At 48.4% G+C, this 27,698-nt stretch overlaps 1 protein-coding gene across 1 annotated transcript in view; it reads left to right on the top strand.

The window, feature by feature from the left end:
- The first annotated feature begins 4,492 nt into the window (after positions 1-4,492).
- Positions 4,493-27,698, top strand: part of LOC119385365 (indolethylamine N-methyltransferase-like) — a 74,386-nt gene continuing 51,180 nt past the window's right edge. The window contains exons 1-2 of the mRNA XM_037652817.2: positions 4,493-4,648; positions 21,665-21,754. Of these exons, the coding sequence (XP_037508745.1) occupies positions 4,493-4,648; positions 21,665-21,754 (246 nt within the window). The remainder of the gene's footprint in view (positions 4,649-21,664; positions 21,755-27,698) is intronic.

The raw sequence follows: 27,698 nt of genomic DNA, 5'->3' as shown, positions 1-27,698 counted from the left end.
CATATCATTCAGCATCGATAACCGAAAACAAATAGATCTTCTCCTACTAGACTTTTCGAAAGCTTTCGATCGTGTCTCACACAATAAACTCATGACTAAAGTTGAATCAACTCTAGGAAACGGACCCATCATTTCCTGGATACAAGATTACCTTACCAACCGTCTACAGTTTGTAGAAATTAACCATCAGGCATCCTCTCTTTCTCCCGTCACATCTGGTGTGGCTCAGGGCTGTGTACTGGCTCCAATTCTTTTCCTAATTTTTATCAATGATCTGCCATCTAACATAGGCGTTAAAATTAGATTGTTTGCAGACGATTGTATACTTTATCATGAAATTAACTCTGCCGAAGACCACGTAACTTTAAATGAAGCCCTGCACTCAGTTTCCAAATGGTGTACTGATTGGCAAATGACCCTTAACGTTAAAAAATCAGCTGCGCTAACAATTACCAGAAAAAGACACATATCTGAATTCGCATACACCGCAAATAACATTCAGCTAGCTCGAGTTCAAGAACACAAATATCTTGGTTTGTTACTTACACACGACCTTAGATGGGACTCCCACATTAACACCATTACATCAACTGCCTTAAAAAAGCTCTTTTTCCTCAGAAGACACCTCCGTCTTGCGCCATCCGACATCAAGCTTTTGGCATATAAAACTTTTATCCGAACAGTTCTCGAATATGCTAACATTGCATGGTTTCCGTACACGAAACATAACATTCATAGACTAGAAAAGATCCAAAGAAAGGCCATTAGATTTGTATTTAACAAATATAAAATTTCAGACTCACCTACGGATTTACTAAAACGCGCTGGCCTTCTTACCCTTGAAAATAGAGCCAAAGTAGCGAGATTGAAATGCATGCACCAACTCCTTCACAACCAGCTAAACATCGATACTACTACATATATTTCGATAAACACAGCAAGACCTACACGTAACAAACACTCAATAACGCTAACTGAATATACAGACCAATCTAACTGCTTTAAATACTCTTACTTCCCGAGAGCGATAATAGACTGGAATGAACTTGACCCATCAATTGCTAACACTCTCTCACTAGAGATCTTCTCCACGACAATCGAGGAAGCTTTACTAACATAGCACGGTTAAGTTACTTTATCACCTTACTTATTTTGTGATCACAACAATTTATCCACTGGTGTGTTCTGCTTATCTCTTATGCTTCTATTGGAATAGCCGTTATATTGTATAACGTGTATTTAACTATGCTTGTATTTATGTATTTATTGCGTATTGCTGTACTACCTACTGTAATCTGTTGCTGTGTCTATATATTACTATTTAAGTTATCACTTTATGTCACTTTGTGAACGATTGTTAATGATTTCATTTTCTGATTGTTCCTGTTGCTGTAACCCCCCTTTCCCTGCCTTGATCTCATATGAGATTGGCAGTATTTCTAAATAAATAAATAAATAAATAAATATTCACATGGTGTGACGCCCGATGGCAATGTACGCTTGCACCATGGAATATTACCGCGATATTACATCTCGTACTGTGACACCTGCATACAGGACGTGTGTGTTTCTGAAGCATCAAAGTTACTTTCAGTGCAGTTCCAAGCAGAGGCGTGGCTGTGTGGTAGAACATCTGCTTGCCACGCAGATGGCGTGGGTTCGATTCTCACTAGGACCCAACATTTTTATTACTTATTTTATTCTTCATTTTTCTGCCACAGACAAGATGATTTTTCGCTCACAATCAGTGACGTCGACACCCGGAATTTCTGCGAAACGAGCTATTTAACGCTATCGCGTTAAAATAATAACAGTCGGTAATAGCTGACCAGGTGTAGTGATTTGTAGTGCGATTTTACTGTATTATGAAAGAAGTGACTTAGTTCTAAGTTCAGCAGATACGTTTAACTTCGCAAAGACAAAATGTTAGAACGTAGAAACACACACCCTAAGCGCAGAAAACACCGTGCGCTTCGTGTGTGTGCTAATTTCTGTGTTCTAGAGGGCTGTCTTCGCCCAGTTTAAACGTGTCTGTGTATCTATAAACCAACTAGCCCAACAACACGGCATACTCGCAACAAGGACTCACTATGTGTATTTCATTGTGCGAAAGGAGCAGTGTAAGGCGCATCAACAATTGATTATATGAGAAAAAAAGGCATTTGCATTTTTAATGAGGCTTTTTAAATATTTTTCAGGTTGCTTGGTGAAATGCATCTCTTTGTAGCCGCTTCAATTAAAGCGACTGAGGAACTACCATGATGAAGTGGTGAGGGTTTTCTACAAAGGTTTTCTGCAGAAGCTGCTCGTCAAGGCAAAGGAATAAGCACAACACCAAGAAATGTAGAAAAGTGAATAAAGTTACTCACATAGCCAGGCTGTTTGTTGCTTAGTGCAAACATGGTATTATGGTGCCTGTTTGTCCTGGTAGCACATTTGGAAAGCAAGCTAGGAGCTAACAATTTGTTTTCCGTGGTTAACTTGTGTGCTTTGCGCAACAGGAAGATACGTTTTCAATCGTTACTGAAAGAGCATGGAAAGAAAAATATTTCATTGACAAATATGCCCGTCATCTCTGTACCTGCCACATACCTTGTACACGGCAGACTTTCTACCCACCTAGGCTACCGTGCACCATCTGCCCACCTAATATACTCTCCACTATCCACCGCATCCACCACCACGCACTACCCGCCTTCCACCCCTACCCACCATCCACCCACCACATTAATCCACTATAATGGTGGATGGTGGTTTCCAACATGCCCACCATTTGTGTTTTTACAACAGAGTGGCGTTCCTTTTCAGTTTCCCCGTGTGGTAGATTTCTTAGGGTATGCGAAATTCACTAACAAAATTGGCGAACCTTGCAGTAAGCCGCGCAAGGCTTGAAAGAGAGAAACTGGACGATTCTGAAGACTAACCTGGTTGCTTCTAGGTCGTTCCTAGGCTTTAGCTAGGTGATGCTAGGTTGTTTCTACGTTCATTTTCAGCGCACAGAGGTTTGAGTTAAACCACAGACAGTCACAGACACGACACGGATGTCCAAAACTCCAGAGACAAGCTCGCGCTGAAACCAAGTGTTCGCACCTCTCATAGATCTACGGGCACGTCGTCGTTGGCGCAGGCCTTCCATCGATTCGGGGTCTTCTCGCAGCTGGTGTTGCCTTTCCCGTTACCTAGTATCCTCTCGTTGTACGTTCTCGGGGTCTTCGGCTCGCCGCCGTCGCTTTGCAGCCACTTGTTGGGCTCACTGTTGCCTTCTTCATTTTTAGTTGACCAGTGGTGAGTTGTGGTATTTACCCAATTTCTGTGGCACACACCCGTTTTTGATTATGATAGTTTTTGCCTTCTTCATTTTTGTGGACCAGGGGTGAGTAGTGGGAATAACCCAATTTCTGTGGCACATAGCCGTTTATGATTATGATAGTTTGTTTCTCAATACGTTTACAGCCGTTCATTTCTCATTCTTATGTTACAAGAAGTATAGTTAAAGATCATCTTAAATTAACCCTTTCGGCCTTGGCGGTGTCAATTGACACCACCACACATTTCCCCTAGCACCTCGGAAATGAAACCAAAACTGATCATTCTTGGGGCAATAATTCTTTAATGATCCCCACTGCGATTGACATCAAAGTTGTGGCATATTTGCGGAGCTGTAAGCCACAAGGAAGAAGCTTGACCGAAGTCATGGGTGACGCCGAGGCGGGTAAGGTGAGGCGGGTAAGCGCCATTTTCGGGACGTCGTGCAGAAGCTGCTTCAAGGAGTATCACACTGAGAATTAAGAAGATGGTACGCATTTGTGTTTTCTAGTGATCAGCAGGAAAAAAGCAACCATTTTTCTCATTTCACAACCACTGAGCCCTGATGACCTAATTTGACTCCATGTTAATTAATCCATAAATACTTGCACCACTGGCTCAATTTTTCGTTTTTTTGTCTTCTGAGGTCCTAAGTATTAGGAAAACATGCACAAAAAAGGTCTCCGACCAAAATAAAAAAATCAGGGCTGAAAGGGTTAATGAGCACAACTGACAAGAGTGCAACAGACCGCCCATAAACCAAAACGTTTCCTTCGTTATGAGCTGTGCATGTTAAAATATATTCCATGAATTACATTGGTCAATCACGCGCAGGTACGCTATACCATTTTTGAGGATTCATGTTCAGGGTACGAGAAGATCTTGCAGAGCATCTCCTAGGACATTCTTATGAGATGAGGAAACATTTCTTTTTGCTACGGAAGGGGCGCTCTTCTGGGGCGATTCGCCTCTCCTACGCCACACTTGCAGGTGGTTGCGGCGTCACTTCCGGTGGGAGAGGTCGCGTGCTTTTTGGTACGGCTTTTGCGGACACCAGCTGTGTACGCGCTCTCGCCAACCTAGCTGAGAAACGCATGCGCCTAAAAATGCAGCATTTGCGATGACAAGGCTTTTTATCGTTACTGTACACCTATGTATTTAACGCACGAATGTTCGTATACACGGAATGAGTATCGTCGCACAGGCCTCGCCGCCGCCACCGCCGCTGACGCTTCCGCACGAGTCCGAGCCGAAGCTGGTGAAGAGTCCCGACGCGCACATCTCCAATGGGGCCTCCAAGGAAGGCTTTCCCGACTACGAGGACTCGCAGCACAGCGCACACGTGAGTATGGGTGTTTGGCGATCGAGGAAGCACAGCTTGCAGTCTTTGTCTGACCGCGCCGTAGGTACATAGATTTCTACGAGCTTTGCTAGAGGAGGCTCTTGTGTTGCGATCTCTTAGCTCGCATTGGTATTGATGGGTAGTAGACGGATTTGCTTAATCTACGAGTGGTCGTGACTCCAGGCGTTCTTGTGGCCGAAATGATAATTTTATATGTGGGCGTAGTTTCTCCTCAAAAGCATTATCATCGCAAATTGTTCAATTTGCAGAGTATTGTTCTGTTGAACCTGATCAGTTTGCTTTCTACCAGAACCCTTGCAAGCCAGAAGGATCTTCTTTAGGCGAATCCTTCTACTAGCCATCATTAACTTGCTGACCGAACAGCCCTGTTTGTACTTCCAATTTAAACAACAGAAGTAGCATTTCCTCCAGTAAAAATGGAACTGGTGTACCTGTCGGTACTGCGTGTGCTTAGATTTATTTACGCCTGGTCGAATAGTCAACCGCTTCGAATATTCAAACTGTAGATGGAAGGGAAAGAAGAAGCATTTCCGAGTCTATTGCTGTGCGTACAATCTACCTCCGTGTTCAGCCGGTGCTACCTCGACTGTTTAAGACGTCACTGCCTCATAATAAATTGTCGTACGACATCTGGTGGAGGTTGCTGGAATCCCTGGCCTCAACCTGGAACTTTGCAACCGAACGTTGCCAGCTGCTTCAACCGATACTATTAGCGACGCTGTGGACAATCTGCCTGAAGACACCGTTGCTTCCACCACCTGCGGCGCCGTCCAGCGGCAACGCGACCCTCGAGCCTTTAGCGCAGCAGGTGAGACTGACGCAGAAGACTAGCTTTCAGTCTATGAGCGTGTCAGCGAGCACAACAAATGGGATGACCCGGCGAAACTACGTGCTGTCATCTTCTACCTTGCTGACGTTGCGAACCTCTGGTTCCACAATCATGAGCGCCAACTACAGACCTGGTCCGCTTTCAAAAGAGCATTCACGGAAGTCTTCAGCCGCCCCACCTTGAGAAAGCTCTGTGCTCAGCAACGTCTACGCCAGCGCGCTCAACTGCCCGGTGAGACGTACACCAGCTACGCAGAGAATGTCGTGGACCTCTGTGCCCGCGTCGATTCCTCCATGAGGGAAGAGGACCAAGTGAAGCATATCCTCGAAGGCATCGAGGACCACGCATTCCAGATGCTTCTTGCGCGAACCCCTACTTCTGTCGCGGCCATCGTCACCCTTTGCCAGAGCTTCGATGAGTTGCGTCGAGAAAGGGTCCTTGCGCGCAGCGCTATTGCACCTGCCAACTGGCTCTCGGGTCTCACGCTTGCCGCCAACCCGACGCCCGATATGTCACTCTCCGGTCAGATCAAGGACTTAGTTCGTGAAGAGGTGGCGCTACAATTGTCTATGCCTCTGCTAGGCGATCGCCTTGTACAGCGTGCCACACATCTGGCTGCTCCCATCAGAAGGGCCATCTGGGAGGAGCTTGCCGAGTCGCTACCTTTGGGTCAACTATGCGCTCTCGTTACTGCACCTGTTACTTATGCCGCAGTTTCAGCGCAACCTGCGCGTCAAACATTTGCATTTCCTGCCGCGATGGGGCCATGAACACCCCACCTCCTTTGTCACCCCAAGTTCTACCTCGAAGCCATCTTCAGAACCCCTGACGCACACGCGACAACCGGCCCATATGCTTCGCTTGCGGTTTAGCCAGCCACTTCGCGCGCTTCTACAATCGTTGCGTGCCTTCTGGCATATAATAAACTATTTCATGTATTTTTAGCGCGAGGGCCTCGATGCTTAATTTATAAATGAATCTCTGAAAGAACTCATTTTCTGTCAACTTTTCAGGAATTTTTTCCAATAAACGTTTGTTTACATAAGGTGAAAATATTTTAACAGATATCATATGGTCTGTTAAAGGAGTTGAAGAAATTCTGCAGCTGAAACATTGTCGCCGTTTTTACGAAAAATGTCCGAGTTTGCATGTTCTCTTGCTTTTTTTGCTAAGCGTATTTAAGCCGGAAAATTAATATATGGATTTACTTGTGACGTCAAGTGAAAGGACTAAGGTGCGTATTTGGGCCGGTTGGTACATGTTCAACGATACGAGAAACAGCGCGACACACAGGACAGTGAAAGAGACGGACCAAGCGCTGACTTACAACCAAGGTTTTATTTCGTACATGGGGGTATATATGCCCTGTTCCGACACACTTTGCGAAGAGGCTGGACTTCAGAAACTAGCGTCGTCAGTGCGGTCGGCGAAGGGCTTGAACCTTTCGGTGTTCTTTTCGGCAAAAACGCATAAGCCGGAGATTCCCTTCCGCGTCTTTGTGTCGGAACAGGGCACTTGGCAGCGCCTTGTGGGAAAGTTCTTGCAACGTTCCCTATCTGTCCTTGATGTGGAGGATCCCTGCCTCATCAGAAAGCCACAAGAAGTGTCTGACTATCTTCAGCACGGGTGTCCTTCAAGAGTGAGCTTCTTTTCAGTAGATGTCAAGGACCTATACTATTCCTTGCCGTTGGACCAGGTCTGCGCAGAGGTGAGCGAATGCATCGACCGCTATGGGAGCGTTAGGTTTCAGGACTCGTGTGGAATCAGCGTCAGGAATTTTTTAGAAACGCTGAGCTTTTATTTACGTTCCACATTTATAAAGCATGATGGCAAACTTTATATTCAAAAAGAAGGTGTTTGCATAGGTTCGTGCCTAGCGCCTATCCTAAGTGATATTCTTTTAGCCAAATATGACAGATCCCTCATGGAATGCCTGCATCAAACGACCGCTGTAAAAGTGTTTAGATTCGTGGACGACTTTTTGATATTTTGCAGCTCTAACCACTCTGACACACAGCAATGTGCTGATCGAATCGTTGAAGTGTTTCGCTCTTGCATGCATGAGCAAACTGCAACTAACCACTGAATTTCCCACTGGTAACAGACTTCGGTTTCTTGACCTTGAAATGTTTTTATCTGACCACGTGTGCTGGCAGTATGCCCCCCGCTCCAAGAAAAGCTTGTTACCTTACAGTTCTGCGCATTCCAAACTTGTCAAGCGAGCGATTGCAAAATCTTGTCTAGGGGCAGCGTTGACGCGATCATGCCATCACACTATGTGCACTAGCTTTGACTCGCAGGTGCGCAGACTGCGCATGGCAGGCTATCCGGACAACCTACTGTGTTCCATTGCCGAAGGTCTTCTAGAAGGCTTAAAACAGCCAAAAAAACTGATTAGGCGTCAGGAAAAGAGCCCACTTTCAAAAACAGCGGTAATTCCGTATTTGCATAGGGTGTCGCATTGTTTAAAAAAAGTAGCACAAAGAGCAGGCATCAGAGTTGTCTTTTCAGCAAAAAATAAGTTCTCTGGTATGTGCAATAAGGTGAACAGAGAAGGCAGAGGGCCTCGCGTGTGTGACAAGAAACACGCCAAAAAGTTTGTTGAATGCTGTCATAACGCGGTATACGAAATCCCCCTCTCATGCGGTCGCTGCTACATCGGCCAAACTGGTCGGTGTGTAAATGACCGCCTCAGGGAACACCGCAATCTAATGAGGGGTTCTGTGGGCAGCCACCTAGCTGCGCACAGCTCCGCATGCGGCTGTCATGCAATGTTCGATCAATGTAAGATACTTCGGCGATACAGTGATCAACGAGCACGTGAGATTTATGAGGCATTTTCCATTGACAAAAAAGGTGATAGGTGCGTGAGTGTGCCTTCGGTAGCGCTCCTCACCAGGGAAATTGCCTATCTGTCTAGTGGATGATGGATTTATTATTTTTTCAGAAGCGTTCATAGAATTCGTGAAAAAAGTTCCACGTCACTGTTCTCTCCTTCCTTTCATGTTGCGTGTGCTATATATACCCCCATGTACGAAATAAAACCTTGGTTGTAAGTCAGCGCTTGGTCCGTCTCTTTCACTGTCCTGTGTGTCGCGCTGTTTCTCGTATCGTTGAAGTGAAAGGACAATGACAATAGAATGTTTTAAAACGCAATGTGCCGTTGTACCTAGTTTCAAAGTTGAATACGTATTCCCACCTAATTTTTCCTTCTCGCCGGAACACTCGAAGGGCGGTCACGTGACAGCATAATTTTTATTTCAGCGAAAATACTTTACTGTAATTGGTCTCGCACAATTACCTGCTATCGCAATTTTTTTCAATAGAATCGCTGGTGGTGGAATTTTGGGCTGGGACGTTTCGCTTGGAATCTAATAACGTAACACGAATGCGTTTGCAGCACCATCCCCGCGCACTTAGTTTGACACTTCATCATGTCTCCCCGCGATGAAAAGGCGGCGCGGAGTGGTTCAAAAGGTGTCTCCACCCTGGAAGCGGCGGCGCTGGCATCGAGGTTCCTTAGATGTTATCGCATGTACCGTTCGTGCGACGGAGACGGCCGGTTCTTTTCATATCTGCTTCAGCCGCACTAATTTCCAGCGCTTGCGCACTTTTACTATATATATATATATATATATATATATATATATATATATATATATATATATATATATATATATATATATATATATATATATATCTAGCGCCTAGGACGGGTGTCTCAAACACCCCGCCCGCAGGCCACATGTACAGTCTAAGAAAAAAAGGTATCCTTTGACTCTTGTTTTATGCATGTGAGAGTCACATGTGTAGCACTATTTTTAGAGAGGCATGTTGACTCTTTAGGAGAGTCGTGGTATGTATAAATCTCTTTAGAGAGTCACATTGACTCTCTTTGGGAAAGTCGCGGGACGCACGATTTTCCAAAAGAGTCAATGTGACTCTCTAAAGAGAATGCTGCACATGTGACACATGTATAAAAGATCAAGCCTGCATATTTGTGTTTTGCGATGTTACGTATTGTAACGCTCTACGTGAACTAAATGAATTGGTAGTATGCGTGTGGTCTGTTTAGAGTGTCATCTCTCGTGATTGTCCGTTTGCCCAAAATAGTGAGTTATTGTGCTAGTTGGTTCAGAATCTTGCGAACGGGAGCGTAGAAGCTGTTCGGAAGAAAGTGCACAGGACAGGAAAGACCCAATGAAAATCCCCTTTTCTCTGTATAAGTCTCACCGTTAAAACTAACAAACGTAGAGGCCAATAGCATGTCAATAGCTCCGTAAGAGTATCGGTCGTAATAAGGCAACCATCCTGAAAGGGCACCAGACCCTAAGAGTCAATTGCCTCCCGGACAAATTTCGTCGTGAGTAAAATAAATCATCAATGTCCACCGCCTAGTTGGCCCCCTACTTCCGAGGTTGCACAAGAGTGTCCGAATGCTTGAGCACAAACAGGTAAGCACCTTCAGGTGACGCCCTTCCTGTCCTTTCTTCCGAACAGCTTCCGCGCTTCCCTATACGCAAAGCGTTTTCCCAGTTTTGCGCGGTTAACAAATCTTGGCAAGTATGCACCAACTACAAGATGTTCCTATCAAGATGCGCCTGAACTCTCTCTCTGAAAAGCATGTGAGCTCTCCGGTTTCGAGCGCGCGCTGATGTGTGTGCGTGTACGGAACACTTGTGGTCTTATAGCGCTGAGAGACCTTCATTCGTGTGGTTCATTTCCCCTTATTGAACACGTCAGGCGCGAACACTACACTTATTATGCTTTGACATAGATCGACGAAAAGGGGGTGGCTGGAACCTGTCTGGCAAGATAGGCGTGGTCATCTAGCAATGAGCACTGATTGCGTCGGCGACCCCAGCGAAAAAACGAACAACCCAAAAAGGAAGCCGCCAAGCGGAGTAACCATATAGCCTGCTTCTTCCGCGAAAGGAGCCGCAGGTGTACCAAGCGCATTCAGTTTTGTGCGGACGGGGTGGTCTGAGTGAATGAGACTTCACTATGGACGACAAGTGGCGTGTTGATGCTTGGCGTCCACTACGGTCGCATTTATATATATATATATATATATATATATATATATATATATATATATATATATAATGTAACGTACAAGAGCAACTCACACAAACACGATCCAACACAACTCCATCCTTTTTGTTCTCTTTCACTAGACTCCCCTACACGCGCCAGTCACTTCGTTGGTGTGATCCACTACCCAATCACTTCGTTGGTATGATCCACTACATTCGCCACCCCCTCTCCCCCAGAGTCGGAGCTTGAAGACGAAGAGGCGGGAATACAAAAATCACGCGGCACATAAAGTTTCAACTGTCTTGCATGGGCGGGAAAAACACGGTTTCGGCTTTTGGTGCCCAGTTCTGGAATAACTTCCAAGCGGAACGTAACAGGGCCTAGGGCTTTCACCACCCGAAATGGACCCGAAAACCGGGGAATAAACTTCTGGCAGCGCTGTGGAGCACGCTGGGTGCGTCTAACCAGCACTAGGTCTCCCGGTTTGAAAGGGGTGTAATTCTCAAGGGAAGGCGAGCGGAATTTCGCCTGGTGATGCGCTATGGCCAGGTGCGCTCTAAAGCGAGCCTTCCGAAGGAGCTCCGCAGTACTGGTGTCGTCAGGACGGTGGTGCGCCGTTGTGCTCAACCCAAAGAAACTCTCTTGCGGAAGCCTTGGCGTCCTTCCGTAGACAAGTTTGAACGGTGACTCCCGTGTGATTTCCTGCTGTGACGTATTGAGGGCGAAGACAGCTGCGGCAACGTATTCGTCCCAGTTGTCATGACTAGGACTCACGTACGACGACAGTATGTCCTTTATGGTACGGTTTGTACGTTCCACCAGACCGTTTGTTTGTGGTTGCTGAGGGGTGGCCGCTGCATGTTGAATTCCATGGTTATTCAATAGGTTTCTGAATGCACGCGACGTGAAGGCCGTGCCGCGGTCGGTGATGAGCAAGCGTGGTGTACCGTGCCGAAAAACGATGCACTCGTTTATGAACGTGAGGACGTGCTGCGCCGAAGAGTTAGGGACGGCCCTGATTTCGGTCCACTTCGTGAGATAGTCCGTGGCAACGATGAGGAACCTGTTGCCGCGCGACGTACGTGGAAACGGGCCCATGTGGTCAAGTCCCACTATCTCAAAAGGCGTTTCTGGAGGATGAATAGGTTGCATGGGGACCGGTGGCGGATTTGTGACGGCCTTCCGTGCCTGACAGACCGTGCACGACAAAACGTAGCGGGAGACGTCAGTCTGCATGCGTCGCCACCAAAACCTCTCTTTGATGCGTGCCAGCGTCTTGTGAAGCCCGAGGTGACCGGCAGTCGGGGTGTCATGGCACATGAACAGCACCGATTGTCGCATGGCTGCAGGCACGACAGGCACACACGACCCATCCCGATGATTTCGGTGAAAAAGGATTCCATCTCGGACGACATAAGACGCAGCGAGACTTTCACGACGACGCTTGGGAGTGCGTACTTCCCCGGACAACCGCTGGATTATATCGAGGATTTCTGCGTCTTGTGGCTGTGTGGCGCGTAAATCAAGCACTGCGGTGACTGGCGAGGTGCCGTTGAGAGCTGTCGGGTGGCGAGAAAGGTAGTCAGCGTCCTGATGGCGAGCGCCACTCCGATGGACAACGGAAAAGGTATAATCTTGGAGCTTTAGAGCCCACCTGGCTAACTTCGCGTTGAGGTCTTTTTTTGTTTGAAGCCAGCGAAGGGCGACGTTGTCGGTAACGACCGTGAAGGTTTTACCATAAACGTACGGGCGAAATTTTTCGACTGCCCAAACAACCGCCAGGCACTCAAGTTCGGAGGCGTGGTATCAGCTCTCTGGTTCACTGAGCCGGCGGCTAGCATAAGCGACCGGCCTCTCCTGGCCGTCCTCGTTAAGTTGCAAGAGAACAGCTCCGAGGCCAAGCCCGCTGGCGTCCGTGTGTAGAATAGTCGGCGCGTTCTCGTCATAGTGCGCGAGTGTCGGTGGCGCCTGAAGGGCAGTCTGGAGGTCGCGGAAGGCAGCTTCTTGATCGGGACCCCATTTCCAGCGAACTTCTTTCTTCAACAATTCGTTGAGAGGTGCTGCGCGGGAAGCGAAGTCAGGGACAAAGCGCCGGAAATATGAAGCAAAGCCTAGGAAACTTTTGAGCTGCTTAGCCGTGGTGGGAGGCGGAATACAGGCGATGGCTTGGAGCTTGGTCGGATCAGGGCTGATGCCTTTGGCGCTGACTACGTGTCCCAAGTAAATAACTTCCGAGAAGCCGAAGAAGCACTTTGAAGGCTTAATGCAAAGACGAGCGTCTTGTAGAGCACGCAGGACCATTTCCAAGCGCCTGAGGTGTTCGGGAAACGTAGGAGCATAAACGATGATGCCGTCTAAGTAAACCAAAGCCATCGACCACTTCAGATGCCCAAGAACCCGGTCCATTAATCGCTGAAATGTAGCGGGAGCGTTGGAGAGGCCAAATGGCAGGCGGTTAAACTGGTATAGTCCGTCGGGAGTTGTAAAGGCGGTCTTCTCAGCGTCATTTGGGTCTAGTTCCACTTGCCAATAGCCAGAAAGAAGATCCAGCGTAGTGAAAAAACTGGCACCATGCAGGCGGTCAAGGGCATTATCAAGACGAGGCAGTGGATACACGTCCGGTTTGGTGACACTGTTTAGTCGTCGATAATCCACACAGAAACGAATCGTGCCGTCTTTCTTTCTGACGAGTACTACGGGGGACGACCAGGACGAGCGTGATATGATACCACGTTTAAGCATGTCATCCACTTGCTTAGCGATTTCTGCGCGTTCAGAGGCAGAGACTCGCCGCGGGTGATGTCGAATAGGAATTTCAGATCCGGTATCGATTCTGTGCTGCACCAAGGGAGTGTGGCCGAGCTCACTGGGTGACATGGCCACGCAGTTACGGAATTTTCGTAGAAGTGCTTGTATATCTGATTTCTGTGACGGAGTTAAGTTGGGACCGAAGTTGAATTCATTCCAATCTAAGGGCGAAGTAGCTGGTGGGGAAGGTGCTCCGGGCTGCACTACTGCCACGACAGACGGGGCTTCAAGGTAGGTACAGGTACCGAGAACGGTGTCTGACGGCACGCGCAGGTTACTGTCGGACAGATTGAAGACAAGCACTGCAAAGGTATTGCCGGAACAGTGATGAAGGGCCCGTGGCATTGCGAATTCACCTCCAGGCCGGGAGCAAACGGTGCTTTCTACAAGAATGTCCGTGTCGACAAAAGACTTCGCGTGGCTGTAAACGGGCACCCACGCAGCAGACGACAAGGGTATGGTAACTGAAGTTGCCGTAATCACAGGATGCAAAAGAGGTGATGATTTTCCAACTTCGGGTTGTTCACTTCTGTTTGCACCAACGGCCATACATGTCCTCGTGTTTGGAATGCCGAATTGCGAAGAAAATTTAGTAACCAGACTTTTCATCATGCGGTAGTTGGCAGCGAGCACGGAACAGACTTTGCGAACAGTGCTGTAAATTACTTGATGTAACGGGAAATACGACTGCCAAGGACAAGCTTTATTGGAGGCTTCAAGAGTTGCTGGCGGTGGTATCGACGTGGTAGATATCAGGTCAATGGTGCAATCAGTGCCGCTAAACTGCAAACGAACGCCAAACGCTGCACACCAATCACAGCCTAAGATCACTGGCACACACAGGTTTGGGACGACAAGGAACCGATGTCTCGCTTTCTTCCCAAGCGCACACACATTCAAGGAGACTTCGCCTAGGCTAGGTAGAGCAGCTCCGTCAGCCAGGACGAGATGGGGTCGATCGACCTGTGCAGGGCTCACCAAAAATCTTCCAAACAAGAAACTGGACGTGAGAAAACTGAAGGCAGCCCCTGTGTCCACAAGTGCTTCAACACGCTGCGGCGGATCTCCAAGCTTCACCGGCAGAGTTGGCATCTCGGTGAAGGGGCCAAGTGAAAGGAGAGGGGCTTCAGTCATCATGCGGGGTCCTGCCCTCGGCGGCCCGCACTGTAGTTTCCCAAGGGACGCTTTGCACGAGCAACCGAGTTTGGCAGCGACTCGGACATTCCAGGGCAGTTACGAGCAAAATGCCCAACGTCGTTGCAGTGGTAGCAGCGAAACATCGCTGTATGCTCGTGTAGCCGAGCAGGAGAATTTCGGGCCCCGGAGGGCACGTCCGTGTAGGTTGGCCTCCGGTACGGACCTTCAGCTGCTTGCGAGCGTTCTTGTATCTCTGCCTCAAGAGCGACGGCTAGAGCTGATGGTACGTCGATCGGACGAGCGAGGCGGACGAAGCGCTGGACGTTTCTGTTATTGATGGCGTCAACAAAGGCATTAGCAGCAATAAGGTCCATGGTTGCGGTAGGGCAACCCGACAAGGCCTTCCGGGACAAGCTATCGACGTGAGCAGCGAGTTCTTGAAGGTCTCGCCGACCCTGCCGGACGTGTTTCAGTTGTGTGAGGTAGAGCTGAAGAAGATGACGGTCACCAAATCGGCTTTCGAGCGCCGACACCAGTGCTTCATAGTTCGAGCGGATGTCTTGGGGAATGTACTCGAGGTATTCACTCGAGGGAATGTACTGCGTATATTTACCCGGAGACAGAATCATCTTTTCTCGACATATACACACACACACACACACACATATATATATATATATATATATATATATATATATATATATATATATATATATATATAGAGAGAGAGAGAGAGAGAGAGAGAGAGAGAGACATAGAGAACTGCATTCTATCTCAATTTGATGTGATTTTTCATATACAGTTAAAATGTTGTTAGCAGTGTTTAATAAGATTATAGAAAAGGTACAGTCAGCCATACATATACCGCTTATGCTTGTGATCAACCGCACAGCTTAATGCATGAATACAATTATGTCGATGGCAGCCTCGCCAGTAGTATAGATTTGTATTATTAAAAAATTCCGTTAACGTCTAGAAACTGCTCACTAATAATTTCGTTTTTTTATGTAGGTAGCAGTGACTGCGCTTTTTCGTTTCCGTAATTAGTGCTACACTTTCTTGCAGATATTCAGGTTTGCGTATTCTATATTTTGTCTTGGTTGCTCCTAGTCGAAATAGTGTTTCTAGCGCACCGTTATTGTTATTAGCATTATTACATTACTAATATTGTTAACTTGTCAACCAAAAGTTCTTTTTCAATAAGAATTTGTGGTATTGGAGGCGTAGTACATTCTTTATACTTATCATGTTTGTATTTGCAACTTTGCTTGGAGCGTGCGAACTTCATAGTAGAAAACAGCGCAATACAACGAAGACAAGAGAAACCAAACAGGATCAGCGCTGGTCCTGTTTGGTCTTTCTTTTCTTCGTTGTATTGCGCTGTTTTCTACTTTGCTTGGAAGGCCATTCGGCCCTCCAAGTACGCCTATGCAAACTGTGTAAGCAAATTGTTTTATAATGTGGGTGATTATAACGTACGTTAAACTACCCCGCATTGTTTCCATCCGCATTGGCCATTAACTGTTATGATAAGTCAAAGTTTTCTGGCTCATGCATACTGCAACTGCTCGTTACGCGATGCCACAAATTACCACAAACTGATCCATTGCATAATGACCACTCATGCACGACTACATAAAAAATAAGAGAATACACTAATTTCAATGCGGCATATTGTTGCGAATATATTTATAACTTATTTACAGTGTAGGATAGTCCAGCAGTCAAGATGGCGGTTGTTACTTTCAGAACACCGACACGTCGTCTGCCTCTTCTTCGCAAACCTCACCATAGTCGTAGCTGCAACCCCGCTACAATATTTTTGGTCATTGGTTCATCGCCATTCGTCAAAAATTTTCGGTGTGCCTTAAAATCACGTGCTTGTTATGCGACGTCACAAATACATGGAATCTCGCGGTGTTAAAATTACGTGTGCACACTAAACAGCGCATTACTATGCTGAACAATACCTAAACATTTTTTGGAGTAGCCGTAATTCAAGAAAGCTACCCGCCGATCACATTGGCAGCGGCTACTTATAGCAGCTGACGAGATTTTCAATTGTAGTATAACGATGTTGAGCGGTTTGTGCGCGTGTACAACGCTGTGAACTACATCATTCTTGCTGAGAGAGAGGGAGGGAGGGAGGGAGGGAGGGAGGGAGGGAGGGAGGGAGGGAGGGAGAGAAATAAAGAGCGCTGCGGATGTGCGCTTCTTTGCCGTCGTATTTTGCCCTGTACAAGTCAATTCGAGATGACTCGAAACCAACTAGCCCGGCTGTCAATTCAGTCTCCGTAGTCCAGAAAACCCTCACCTTGTTCCAAGCCGCCGCGATCGCTGCAAGCTACCATATGATAAGCAAGGCCAACGTTTTCAGATTAATCTAAAAACGTAGGCAGGGCGACGCAGGTAATCGGCAACTAAAGCGGAAACATTCTTTAACTCCCCCAATGCGGCCCAACTAAAACACTCAACAGTTCTGCACACTCATCGACTCAGCAAATTGGATATATACAGCAGCGGTGGTGCCATTCCTTTCCGATGAACGAAAATGAATTTCCTGAAACAGGAAGACCATTGATTGGTACATAAAAATTTTACTGCGTCGTCGTCGATTATGTTAATTTCAGGTCAGGCAGAGCAGAATAAAATGATGACAGAGTGCTCTAACATTAAGAGCCCCTACTCAGCGGTATATAGCCTACTCTGCAATGCTGTAGCGCAAAGCGCGAAAGCGTCGCATAGGCGGTCCGCACCGCAGGGAATCTGCAGTGCGTGGTCGTGAGACACGGGAGACGATCTCCACAGCAGAAGCGCAGGATAAATTTCATTATATAAGTGTTTAGTGCGTAGAAGTAAAACTTCGCCTCAGTTAATGGTTTCCCAGTGTGCAGTCGACAATGACCACTGTCGAAAGTGGGGTGACTCCGCCCCCCTAACTTTGCTCAGTGGGGGGGGGGGGGAAGGGGAGGGCTAGCGCCCACCTTGCCTCCCCCCGGTAGATACGCCCATGGTCGCATTTCGATGGCACCGAAATGCAAGAGCGCCACTTAGATTTAGGGGCACGTTACAGAGCCCCAGGTGACTGAACTCATTCCAACAGTGCCCTACTACGTCGTGGCTCATAATTTATCGTGGTTCTTGCACGTAAAGCCGCAGGAGTGAACTCATAACGCTTGACGTCGCTGTACTTCACCGTGTGAGTGACGGTAGGTAGACAATTTGAGTCACTGAACAATTGAGTGCCGCCGTCTTTGAAGAAAAGACCACTCTTCGTGCTATCGACAGAACTTGAAGGTTTACAGCAAAACGAGATGCGCTCATCCTCTTTTCACATAAGTTTGCCACGTCACTCATTCGAGCAAAGGAAGACGGTCTGGAGGTTGGTCCAACAAAACGATTCTATTGTGGGAAATGCGCCTCTTACGCAGGAACCCAAATGACTATGCTGCTGGTGCATCATGTTTCAACCTACTGCTCTTTTATATATTTCCCTTTTTTTCTTTTGTAGCTTCGCGCGTCATCTTCGCCTTGTACCCTCCACGACTCTCGCCGAGAAGTAGCCTCACTTAAACGACCTATGAAAATAGAAAGAAGGAGCGTGTTATTCTTAACAATTCGCTACGCCAGTAGCCTGTTAACGTGACGTTATGAGGAAATAAGCTCTTGTCCATATACAAGGGATATCAGTTGTGCATTGTCTCCCGCCCTGCTTTACCATGCGTTCGCACGCTCGTTCCGCCTTGTCCCTCGACCATCGTGCCCGATCAACTGATTGCACTTAGTTTTTCGTGAATTTTCGAATGTGCAAGCGGATATAACAGCGTGCAGCCGAAAAGCGCGAAATCATGATAGACTCAACGCATAGTGTGTATATTCTCCGCGTGTTTCATGAAGAAGTACGCGGCAAGTAGGAGATAGCGCCTGTAGTAAGGGCAGTGAGGGCGAGAAACAAACCACTCTTTCGTCTTTGAACTCGGAGTGGTTTAGGGGCCCTTTAACAACAGTCCACAATTTCAGTACATTCGTATCAGTGTTCGTCGTTGAAAAAAAACGTCGCGCAATACCAACTTCGGGGTCGATCAAGCTAGAGAAACGGCCGCCAGCGCCCCATGAGCGTGGCACGCAAGTCATGCTGTACATGACATACGTGTCATGACTTTCATGTTAACTCGTGTTATTTATGTTCCTCACACGGTCACGTCGCAAGATACCAATTTTGGTGTATATCAAGCTAGCGAAACGGCCGCCAGCACCCCATGAGCGTGGCACGTAAGTCATGCTGTACATGACATGCGTGTAATTATTTTCATGTTAACTCGTGTTTTTATGTTCGTCACACAGTAACGTCGCGCAATACCAACTTCGGGGTCGAACAAGCTGGAGAAACGGCCGCCAGCGCCCCATGAGCGTGGCACGCAAGTCATGCTGTACATGACATACGTGTCATGACTTTCATGTTAACTCGTGTTATTTATGTTCTTTACACAGTCACGTCGCGCAATACCAATTTCGGGGTAGATCAAGCTAGCGAAGCCGCCGCCAGCGCCCCATGAGCGTGGCACGTAAGTCATGCTGTGCATGACATGCGAGTCATGATTGTCATGTTAACTCGTGTTTTTATGTTCGTCACACAGTCACGTCCCAAGATACCAATTTTGGTGTATATAAATCTAGCGAAACGGCCACCAGCGCTCCATGAGCGTGGCACGGAAGTCATGCTGTACATGACATGCGTGTCATGATTTTCATGTTAACTCGAGTTGTTATGTTCGTCACACAGTCACGTCGCGCAATACCAATTTCGCGGTAGATCAAGCTAGCGAAGCCGCCGCCAGCGCCCCATGAGCGTGGCACGTAAGTCATGCTGTGCATGACATGCGAGTCATGATTGTCATGTTAACTCGTGTTTTTATGTTCGTCACACAGTCACGTCACAAGATACCAATTTTGGTGTATATAAATCTAGCGAAACCGCCACCAGCGCCCCATGAGCGTGGCACGTAAGTCATGCTGTACATGACATGCGTGTCATGATTGTCATGTTAACTCGTGTTTTTATGTTCGTCACACAGTCACGTCGCGCAATACCAATTTCGTGGTAGATCAAGCTAGCGAAACGGCCGCCAGCGCTCCATGAGCGTGGCACGGAAGTCATGCTGTACATGACATGCGTGTCATGATTTTCATGTTAACTCGAGTTTTTATGTTCGTCACACAGTCACGTCGCGCAATACCAATTTCGGGGCCGATCAAGCTAGAGAAACCGCCACCAGCGCCCCATGAGCGTGGCACGTAAGTCATGCTGTACATGACATGCGTGTCATGATTGTCATGTTAACTCGTGTTTTTATGTTCGTCACACAGTCACGTCGCGCAATACCAATTTCGTGGTAGATCAAGCTAGCGAAACGGCCGCCAGCGCTCCATGAGCGTGGCACGGAAGTCATGCTGTACATGACATGCGTGTCATGATTTTCATGTTAACTCGATTTTTTATGTTCGTCACACAGTCACGTCGCGCAATACCAATTTCGGGGTAGATCAAGCTAGCGAAACTGCCGCCAGCGCACCATGAGCGTAGCATGTAAATCATGCTGTACATGACATGCGTGTCATGATTTTCATGTTATGACTTGTCATTTATGTTCGTCATACAGTCATGTTACGCCATACCAATTTTGGTGCACATTCGATGAACCAAGCGACCAGGAGAGCACAAAGTCGTAGGCGGCTAGATAGATAGATAGATAGATAGATAGATAGATAGATAGATAGATAGATAGATAGATAGATAGATAGATAGATAGATAGATAGATAGATAGATAGATAGATAGATAGATAGATAGATAGATAGATAGATAGATAGATAGATAGATACGCTCAAAGTCGCAGAAGTTCGCTAAGAAATGCTTCGCATTTAAAAAGTAATTTCTTTTAAATGGTCGTCACTAACTTCATTTATTCGTGCTCCTCAGTTGACGCACAGCATACGAAAGAAGTCTCTAAATTGTTTGTAAACTTTCAAGACTGCCCACAGAGACCTTTGTGCCTGCTTCCCATTTGTCGGATTATTCTTAATTTCATATTCGACAGGCTTCAGGTGCCAGCATTGCGTTGTCTTGTCCGGATGTGCTTAGGTGCTTGAGGGTTTTAGAAACTTTGCAAGCAGATTACTTAAACAGTTTAACAGTCCAAGCAACTATAGTCATTCTGCTCTTCACTCAACGAGGTCGCTTTTTCCACATACTTTGTATGCCTACCGTCGTACATTCTTAAGTGGATGTCTAGAGAAACTAAGAGGTTAATACCGAAGCTAAGGACGACCGCGTGACGACCATTGCCACGTTATTAAGCATGAAAAAGGTCACAGTTGTCGGTGATCTTCTAGTTAGCTTGATCCAAAAGCCAGAACCGTTATCGGGGCCCTCAACTGAGAACATCCGAGCGACCAGACATAAGTTAAGGAAAGGTGGTCTCTGGCTCCCAACCCTTCGTACAGGACTGCACAAGTCACATAAATATTGCTTCCGAGTTCCCCTTAGTGCTTGTTCACAATACCACTGAAGCTGTAACTTCTAGTACTCTCAAATTTTATTCATCATTTCCAATAGCGACGTTTCAAAGGCAGATACAGGGCACCAGATTGTTTTCAACGGCCGCTGTCCGGGAGTCTCGCGGCGCTAGTTTTGCGCCACCTTCTTCGACAGATACGCTGCATGACCAGGCAGTCGGGTGCGGTGGTGCGGATGGCCGAGGCGAGACTTGTAAGGAGGTTCAAAGCAGGTTCATTCCAGCTCACAAAGCTTTGGGGCCTGCATCGCATCATGACCGCATGTTAAAACTCTGGCTGGCATTAACTCCCACCAATCTGCTTTGCCGGTAGCCGTTTTATTTACTCTCTATTACGGGAGAGTTTGCTAATTATATGACTTGTCTTTTGCTCGCGCTGTTATTGTTGCTGTGAGTTACCGCCTAGCACAAGGCGAAGTGCACATTATGGGGCTAGGCATTTTGGTACCCTCCGTACCAAAAGTGAGAATGTGCGGCGCCGATTATTGCAGCTACTTTTTCTTGACATGGTGCCTATAAGTATTTTGTCGCGTGCCGTCATTTGGTCTGTTGGAGACCACGTTCCTGATGAAGGGCAATGCCTCTTTCCTTTCCTCCATGGACGGGGCAGGCGCAAGGCTACGACTCTCTGGAAGAGTACGAGAGCTACTTCTCCAAAATCGTCATCAACAGCGAAGAGACCAGGGCGTCGGCCAGCGAGGTAAGTCGCGCTTGCCTCCGCCATAACACTGTTTTCTGGTGGTTTACACCGAATGCGAAACTCGAAAATGCGTGAGAGAGTCGGCAGGTGCAACAGAGCAGCACGCAAGGACCCTTTGTCGACGCTACTCATCGAAGCTCTGGCAAGGCAAGGAGTAATGACGGCCGTGACAGAAGCAGGGTACAGCGCAAGGAGAAGCTGATATTCATTGCCCTCGATGCCTTTGAGGATATGCCTGACCTTGCCCTCTTCGCTCACTGAGGAATTGACGCGGGTGTAAATATCCACGATGTACTCAATGTAGCCGTCGGACGTCTCGCCAGGCTGTTTAGCACGCTGGTGTATACACTGTTGAGCACGGACTTCTCTATGATACGCAGCCGAAGACTTCAAGAGCGCTATCTTGAAAGTACACCAGATTTATAGTTCACGCTTATGATTGTGGAACAAGAAGTTCGTGAGGTCATCAAGACAGAAGATCACGGTACGTAGTTTTGCCGGGCCATCCCGCTTAGTGTACTGACTGGCGCGTTCATACGTAGACAGCCAATCGTACGTCAGTCTCATCTGTTCCGATAAAAACAGGAGGCTCGCGCTGCCGCAGGATGGCACTGGAGGTGATGTGTGCGAAGGCGGCTCCAGGCTGATAATATCCGTCATGGTAGCGGTTGAAGGAGTTGACAACGTTCCGCTGCGAAGTTCCAGTATGAGACCAGAGGTTGCACCAGGTGCCGTATGACGATTTATTACGAGGCACCAACGACTTGCACATTCAAGGTAGCGCCTGTCGAACTCGCGCATAGGAATGGACGCAAGTGCGTTGCTTCTTCCTTTTCTTGACTACACAGCTATTGCCTTCAGTCCAGAATAGTTTACTCCTGCTGTAAATGAGCAACGCAACACTTCCGACACAACCGGAGCAGCTTTGCGTGCGACTATGCAAACGGCCTCATAGGCTGAAACCATCTACCGTAAAGTCCAGTGGCTGTATGGGGATAATGGCCGTATTCGGAGACAATCACTTTCGGTGAGAGTGTTGTTTTGCATTGCGTAGAATCTCCGCGTGTCCAGTCCAAGAGACATCACGAACGCTCCACAAGCTGGCCTGTACCGGCTTTTACTGACGCCAGCGCCGCGAAGTGCTGGTCGGTATGTTTGCGGCGGTTGACGATGGCTGGAGCTGTCGATAGTGAGCAGACTATCCTCGTCGGTCAGACATAAGCGAAAGACATGTCGACCAGTCAAAGCGAGCGGCACTCCAGCTCCCACAAACATACTGAGATACGCTTCGTGGCGCCGGCGTCAGTCCAACCCGGTGCAGCCAGGCTGCTGAGCGTTCGTATTAAGCGATGAAAGTCACCTCCCCCTCCCACCCCTTCCCAAGCGAAGTAGTCCTGGCTACGTGCCTGGGCATACACGCCTTCTTAAGTCACGAATACGTGTGTTCAAACTTATAAGTGCGAGTGCAGGCGACAAAAGTGTGAAATGATTTGACCAGCACCTTAACACATTTATTGCAATTTCCTTAAAAACACGGACGGGTTTATTTATAAACGGAGAACGTTTCATGAGAGACGTTTACGTGCCAACCTACATACCAGGGACCTGTCTCTTGAGGCCCACTTGCTTCCTTTTCCTCACAGCGTTTGGAGGGAGATATTCTCAACGCTGTAGGTCGCAGGGGAACTTGTGATGTTTCGCAATCGCGTCTTTATTCTGGCCTTTGGGTCGCAGAGTGATACACAAGAGTTCAGCGGCATCCCACCGCAAGAAAGGCTGCCTGCCACACACCCGCACACCAAAGGACCTTAGAGAAGCGCGGGAAATGCTAGGGAAACACCCACGATCACACAAAAAAGCGCACGAAAAAGCAAAATCATAAATCTCGAGGCAACCAGATTCTGGCGCGAACCGGCGTCCGCCTTGTGTCCCAGAATAGTGGCATCCTCAGCAAAAAAAAATTACACCATCTACCGCTAAAGGGGCCCTTGAGGCGATGCGAAGCCGGAGCACTTGCACGATCGCGTTCCGTTGGTGTTCGTTGGGCATGCTACCGACCTCGAGCATGCTACCGACTTCGCGTCGTGGAACGCGAAGACGAACACTACGCGCGTCGTGTCTTTCCTCTAGCCTGGCCGTTAATTCTCACAGGGCGAGCAGGGAACGCGGTCGACAGGCACGCGAGAGGGGGGCAGCGTAGGAGAGGAGAGAGAGAGGGGGAGGGGACGCGCATGCGCTGGCGCTCATCGCGTCGGTGGACAGGAGAGAATTTCGGCATTTCGAGCCCGCATTTCAGAGGAGTCAACCGAAGCAAGCGCTGGACAGGGCGCGCAGCGCTCTACCCGATTGAAGGAGAGGAGACTAGAGGAGGAGACTAGTGCATGTGCCGCGAGAGCAGAAGCGAGAACGCAGGAGAAGCGCAAGCAGGTGCTGGGAGAGAAGTGGAGAGAGTAACGCGCAGCTGTTGGAGAGAGGGAAGGAGGCGAGTTGCGCCTGCGTAGTGTGAGTGCAGACGCCCAGGCCAAGGCCGCGGGACATACCCCCGAGCAAGAGATGCTTCGCATCTAAAACAGCGGCAGCGACTGTCAACTCAGCCGAGATGCGCTCGCCCATTGACGGCGACGCGACGCAACAGGCCACACCTTTTTTTATGTAGCGGCCGTGGTCCGGCGCTGTGCTGCATGCACACGCAGCTGTAAATACACCTGTATGTAGTCCTTCCCGTATCTGTTTCCGCGTAACAAAATCGTTCCTTCTGGCCACAGTCCGCACATCAGAAAAACAAAGCCCACAAGAACGCGTTGGGCAACTTGTAATGCTCACCACTTTTCGGTCCTTATATATTTTGTTCAACAATTCTTTCATTCAGAAATTGTCCCTCGCGCACTTGTGAGCCGTGTTTCTCTGTGTGCTAATTGTGGCCAGAAGCAAATATATTAAAGCCAGGGAATTGGTGGAAGTTCATCAGCAATAATGACAGCTGGTCGTTAGCAATTCGTCCATAGAATAATATAAGGCTGATCAAAAAGTGTGCAGTGGCTTAGCTCGGCTATGCCAGGATATACGTAGCGCTATCAAAGGTTCAGTTGATTATTCTTAGCTTCCCAGATTGTCTAGGATTATTAGCCTTCTTCTGTTCATTCTTCGTACGCTTAACCGCTAATTGCCAGGCAACTACTTCGGGATCCGATGAGATAAGCTTTTCGGCTCTTCTGCGCCGTCGAGCAGCATTTGCGCTTTCCTTCTCCATGGCGTTACCCACCTGCAAACGCCAGTCAGAGGCGCTATCAAGCGGCCCCAGCGCAGTGTTAGACGGCGACTGCACAGCGAAGGCGAATAGCTGCGCGCGCGCTGGCGCCACTGTGTCTATGGCTACGACGTCACTCCTCTCGAATGCGGCGCAGACCAGCAGCGGCGAGCCGCGCGCGGCGGTGGCGGAGTCTGCGCGCGCGCCGGCGCCAGCGTGTCTGCCGCGCCTACGACGTCACTCCTCCCGAACGCGCAGACCAGCAGCGGCGGTGTCGGAGAGCGCGTGAGATGCCAGCTCCGGTGACCCAGCTGTGTGACATCATTGATTCTCGCGCATGCGCAGCACGGCTCATGACCCTCCACGCGAAATCGGCTCCGCCTAGGCAAGTGTAGCTAACGCGACAAAATTATTCAGTATGCGTTACCGCATTGCCTGTGATGCTTAAGTGGGGGCTTCTTGCGCAGCCGCGAAACCAAGGTACGTGGTTTCTCTCAAATAATTCAGTTGTAAGTGGCGCTCTGTCTCGTGGACTTTTCTTCTGGTGTGCGTGTGTTTTTTAAGCCCTAAAGCAGTTGCAATATTGTTAGGAATTGGTGTATTCGGTTCTTCAAGGTAAGCTTTCTTTGGAGCTTTATCGAAGAGTGGCCAATGCGACTTCCAAAACTGCCTAATTTTACAGCGAAGTTGTCTATGGCTTGTATCGGGGAAAAATGTGTGTCCGAGATGTTGACAAAAACGCACCATCCGCGCGACGTGGTCATGCCATAGACGTCAGACTCTGGAGTTTTCAAGACGCGTGGCGCCACCTGTCGGAGCAGTATTGAGTAGTACAAAGACCGACTCCCTCGCACAGTTTCCTGTAGGACCAGGTGCAACTAGCGAGTACGAAACAACGATTGAGCTTAATATTGCGTGTGTTTGCGCATTTAACGCTCAGAAAGAGAGCTGTGAATTTCTTTCCGCTAGTCGGACGCGCCACCGAACCGCCATGAAGTGCTTGCTAGATCACTCGCAAGAAAGACGGCGCAAACAGCAGACGAGACCGCTCCGCACGCTACAAAAAAAAAACACCGCAGTCGACACTGCTGTTGCGTTGTGAATTCCCACGACCGTAAAGGACTGAATAACAACGATCAGTTTTATCGATTTCCAGAGTTGTCGTACGAAGCAGAAATGCGAGAGCGCTGGATACGGGCCGTTGCAAGCTCGTTGGGTACGCGAAGTACTCGCGTACTCCACAGCCGGTCGCATCAAAAGGTGTGACAACATGGCTCTGCTGTTGTTTTGCGTAGCCATGATAGAGAACCGTGGTAACCCTATTAAGCTCAGCAGAGGCTCTGACCGCGGTGCGTGCCGTGTACCACGGAATGAGCAGCTAGAGGCAGACTGAAGACGTGTGATACGCAAACCGCGACATCCTATAATCTGAGTTGGTCGTCACCACACAGCATCGCGGATGTACGTTTTGAAGGCTCAGAGTTCCCGTTCTAACATAGCTAACACGTGCGTCGTACAAGTAAATCGCAAAATGTTGGTCGTGACCACCATCAGGTTTGTTTTGCCCGTGGCCTCCGCGATTGCCGTAGCTGTCTCAGAGGCCACGGTTTCGCCTTTGGTTGTACCCTGCGAAAGTGGACACGCACGTATATCCATTTGCAGTATATACAAACGGAAGAAAACTATCAAGAGACCATTTGAGGATGCGCAATAAAAAAGTCCAATGCACAGGAGGAGAGAGATGAATTAAGGGATAATGAAACTGAAAACGCGAAAATATCCGAGGCCATTCGTCCCTGAAAAAGCGAGCTTTGTACCACTGATCGTAAGATACATAGTGCCACGCCTGCTTCTTGTTTATTTTGACGTATTCGGGTTTGACCAGCAAAGACGGTTAGCAACGCTCGACGCTGACCGTGCCGCAGTGTTCGAGAAGCTTCGCGATTGTAGTAGATCATTTTGTTAAGATTGCGCGCAGGACGCGAATAGTCTAGATTATTCCGGAGCTTGCGCAACCGCCAGTGATAAGACTGGAAAGGTCAATGCGCGATGTATAAAGTACGGCGCGTCCCAGCCATGAGCACATTAATTATCGATGCCAACGCCCAGTTCGCCGCTATCAGTGTACAGCGTGTATTGCTGTAGTTTGAGTTTTCGTTTCCCGGCCACAAGTTCGGCCAAATAAACAGTTTCATCTCGACACGCCGACTGCTGTCATCATCGACGTCACGACCACGTGACATCTGGCGGAGGTGTTGCTTCGTTGATGTTCCGGACACCTGCGAAGGGCCGGGAACCAAGCCCACAGCGTGAAGAATACGTGGAAGACCTCGTGCGAAAGCGTGCTAGCCGCAGACTGAGAGGAGTACCCCTACCAAACCACAAGACAAGAGCCACGGCGACACAGAAAACGCGCACGATGACGGCCGCAGCGAACCCTGCCGCAATAGTGATGCAACCGCCCAGAGAGCCGCCGACATTCCGTGGTTCGCCGTGTGAAGATCCCGAAACCTGGCTGGAGACGTTTGAAAGGGTCGCAACATTTAACATGTGGAACGCCGACGACAAGCTGCGCCACGTGTACTTCTACCTGGAAGAAGCAGCAAGGACATGGCTCGAGAACCGGGAGTCCACACTTCGAACCTGGGATCTCTTTCGGAGTGCTTTTTTGGAGACGTGCACGAGCGTCGTCCGAAA

The sequence above is a fragment of the Rhipicephalus sanguineus genome, chromosome 3, assembly GCF_013339695.2.
Source record: "Rhipicephalus sanguineus isolate Rsan-2018 chromosome 3, BIME_Rsan_1.4, whole genome shotgun sequence".
Lineage (NCBI taxonomy): Eukaryota > Metazoa > Arthropoda > Arachnida > Ixodida > Ixodidae > Rhipicephalus > Rhipicephalus sanguineus.
The sequence above is the reverse complement of the archived record's forward strand: the minus strand, read 5'-3'. Positions and strand labels throughout refer to the sequence as shown.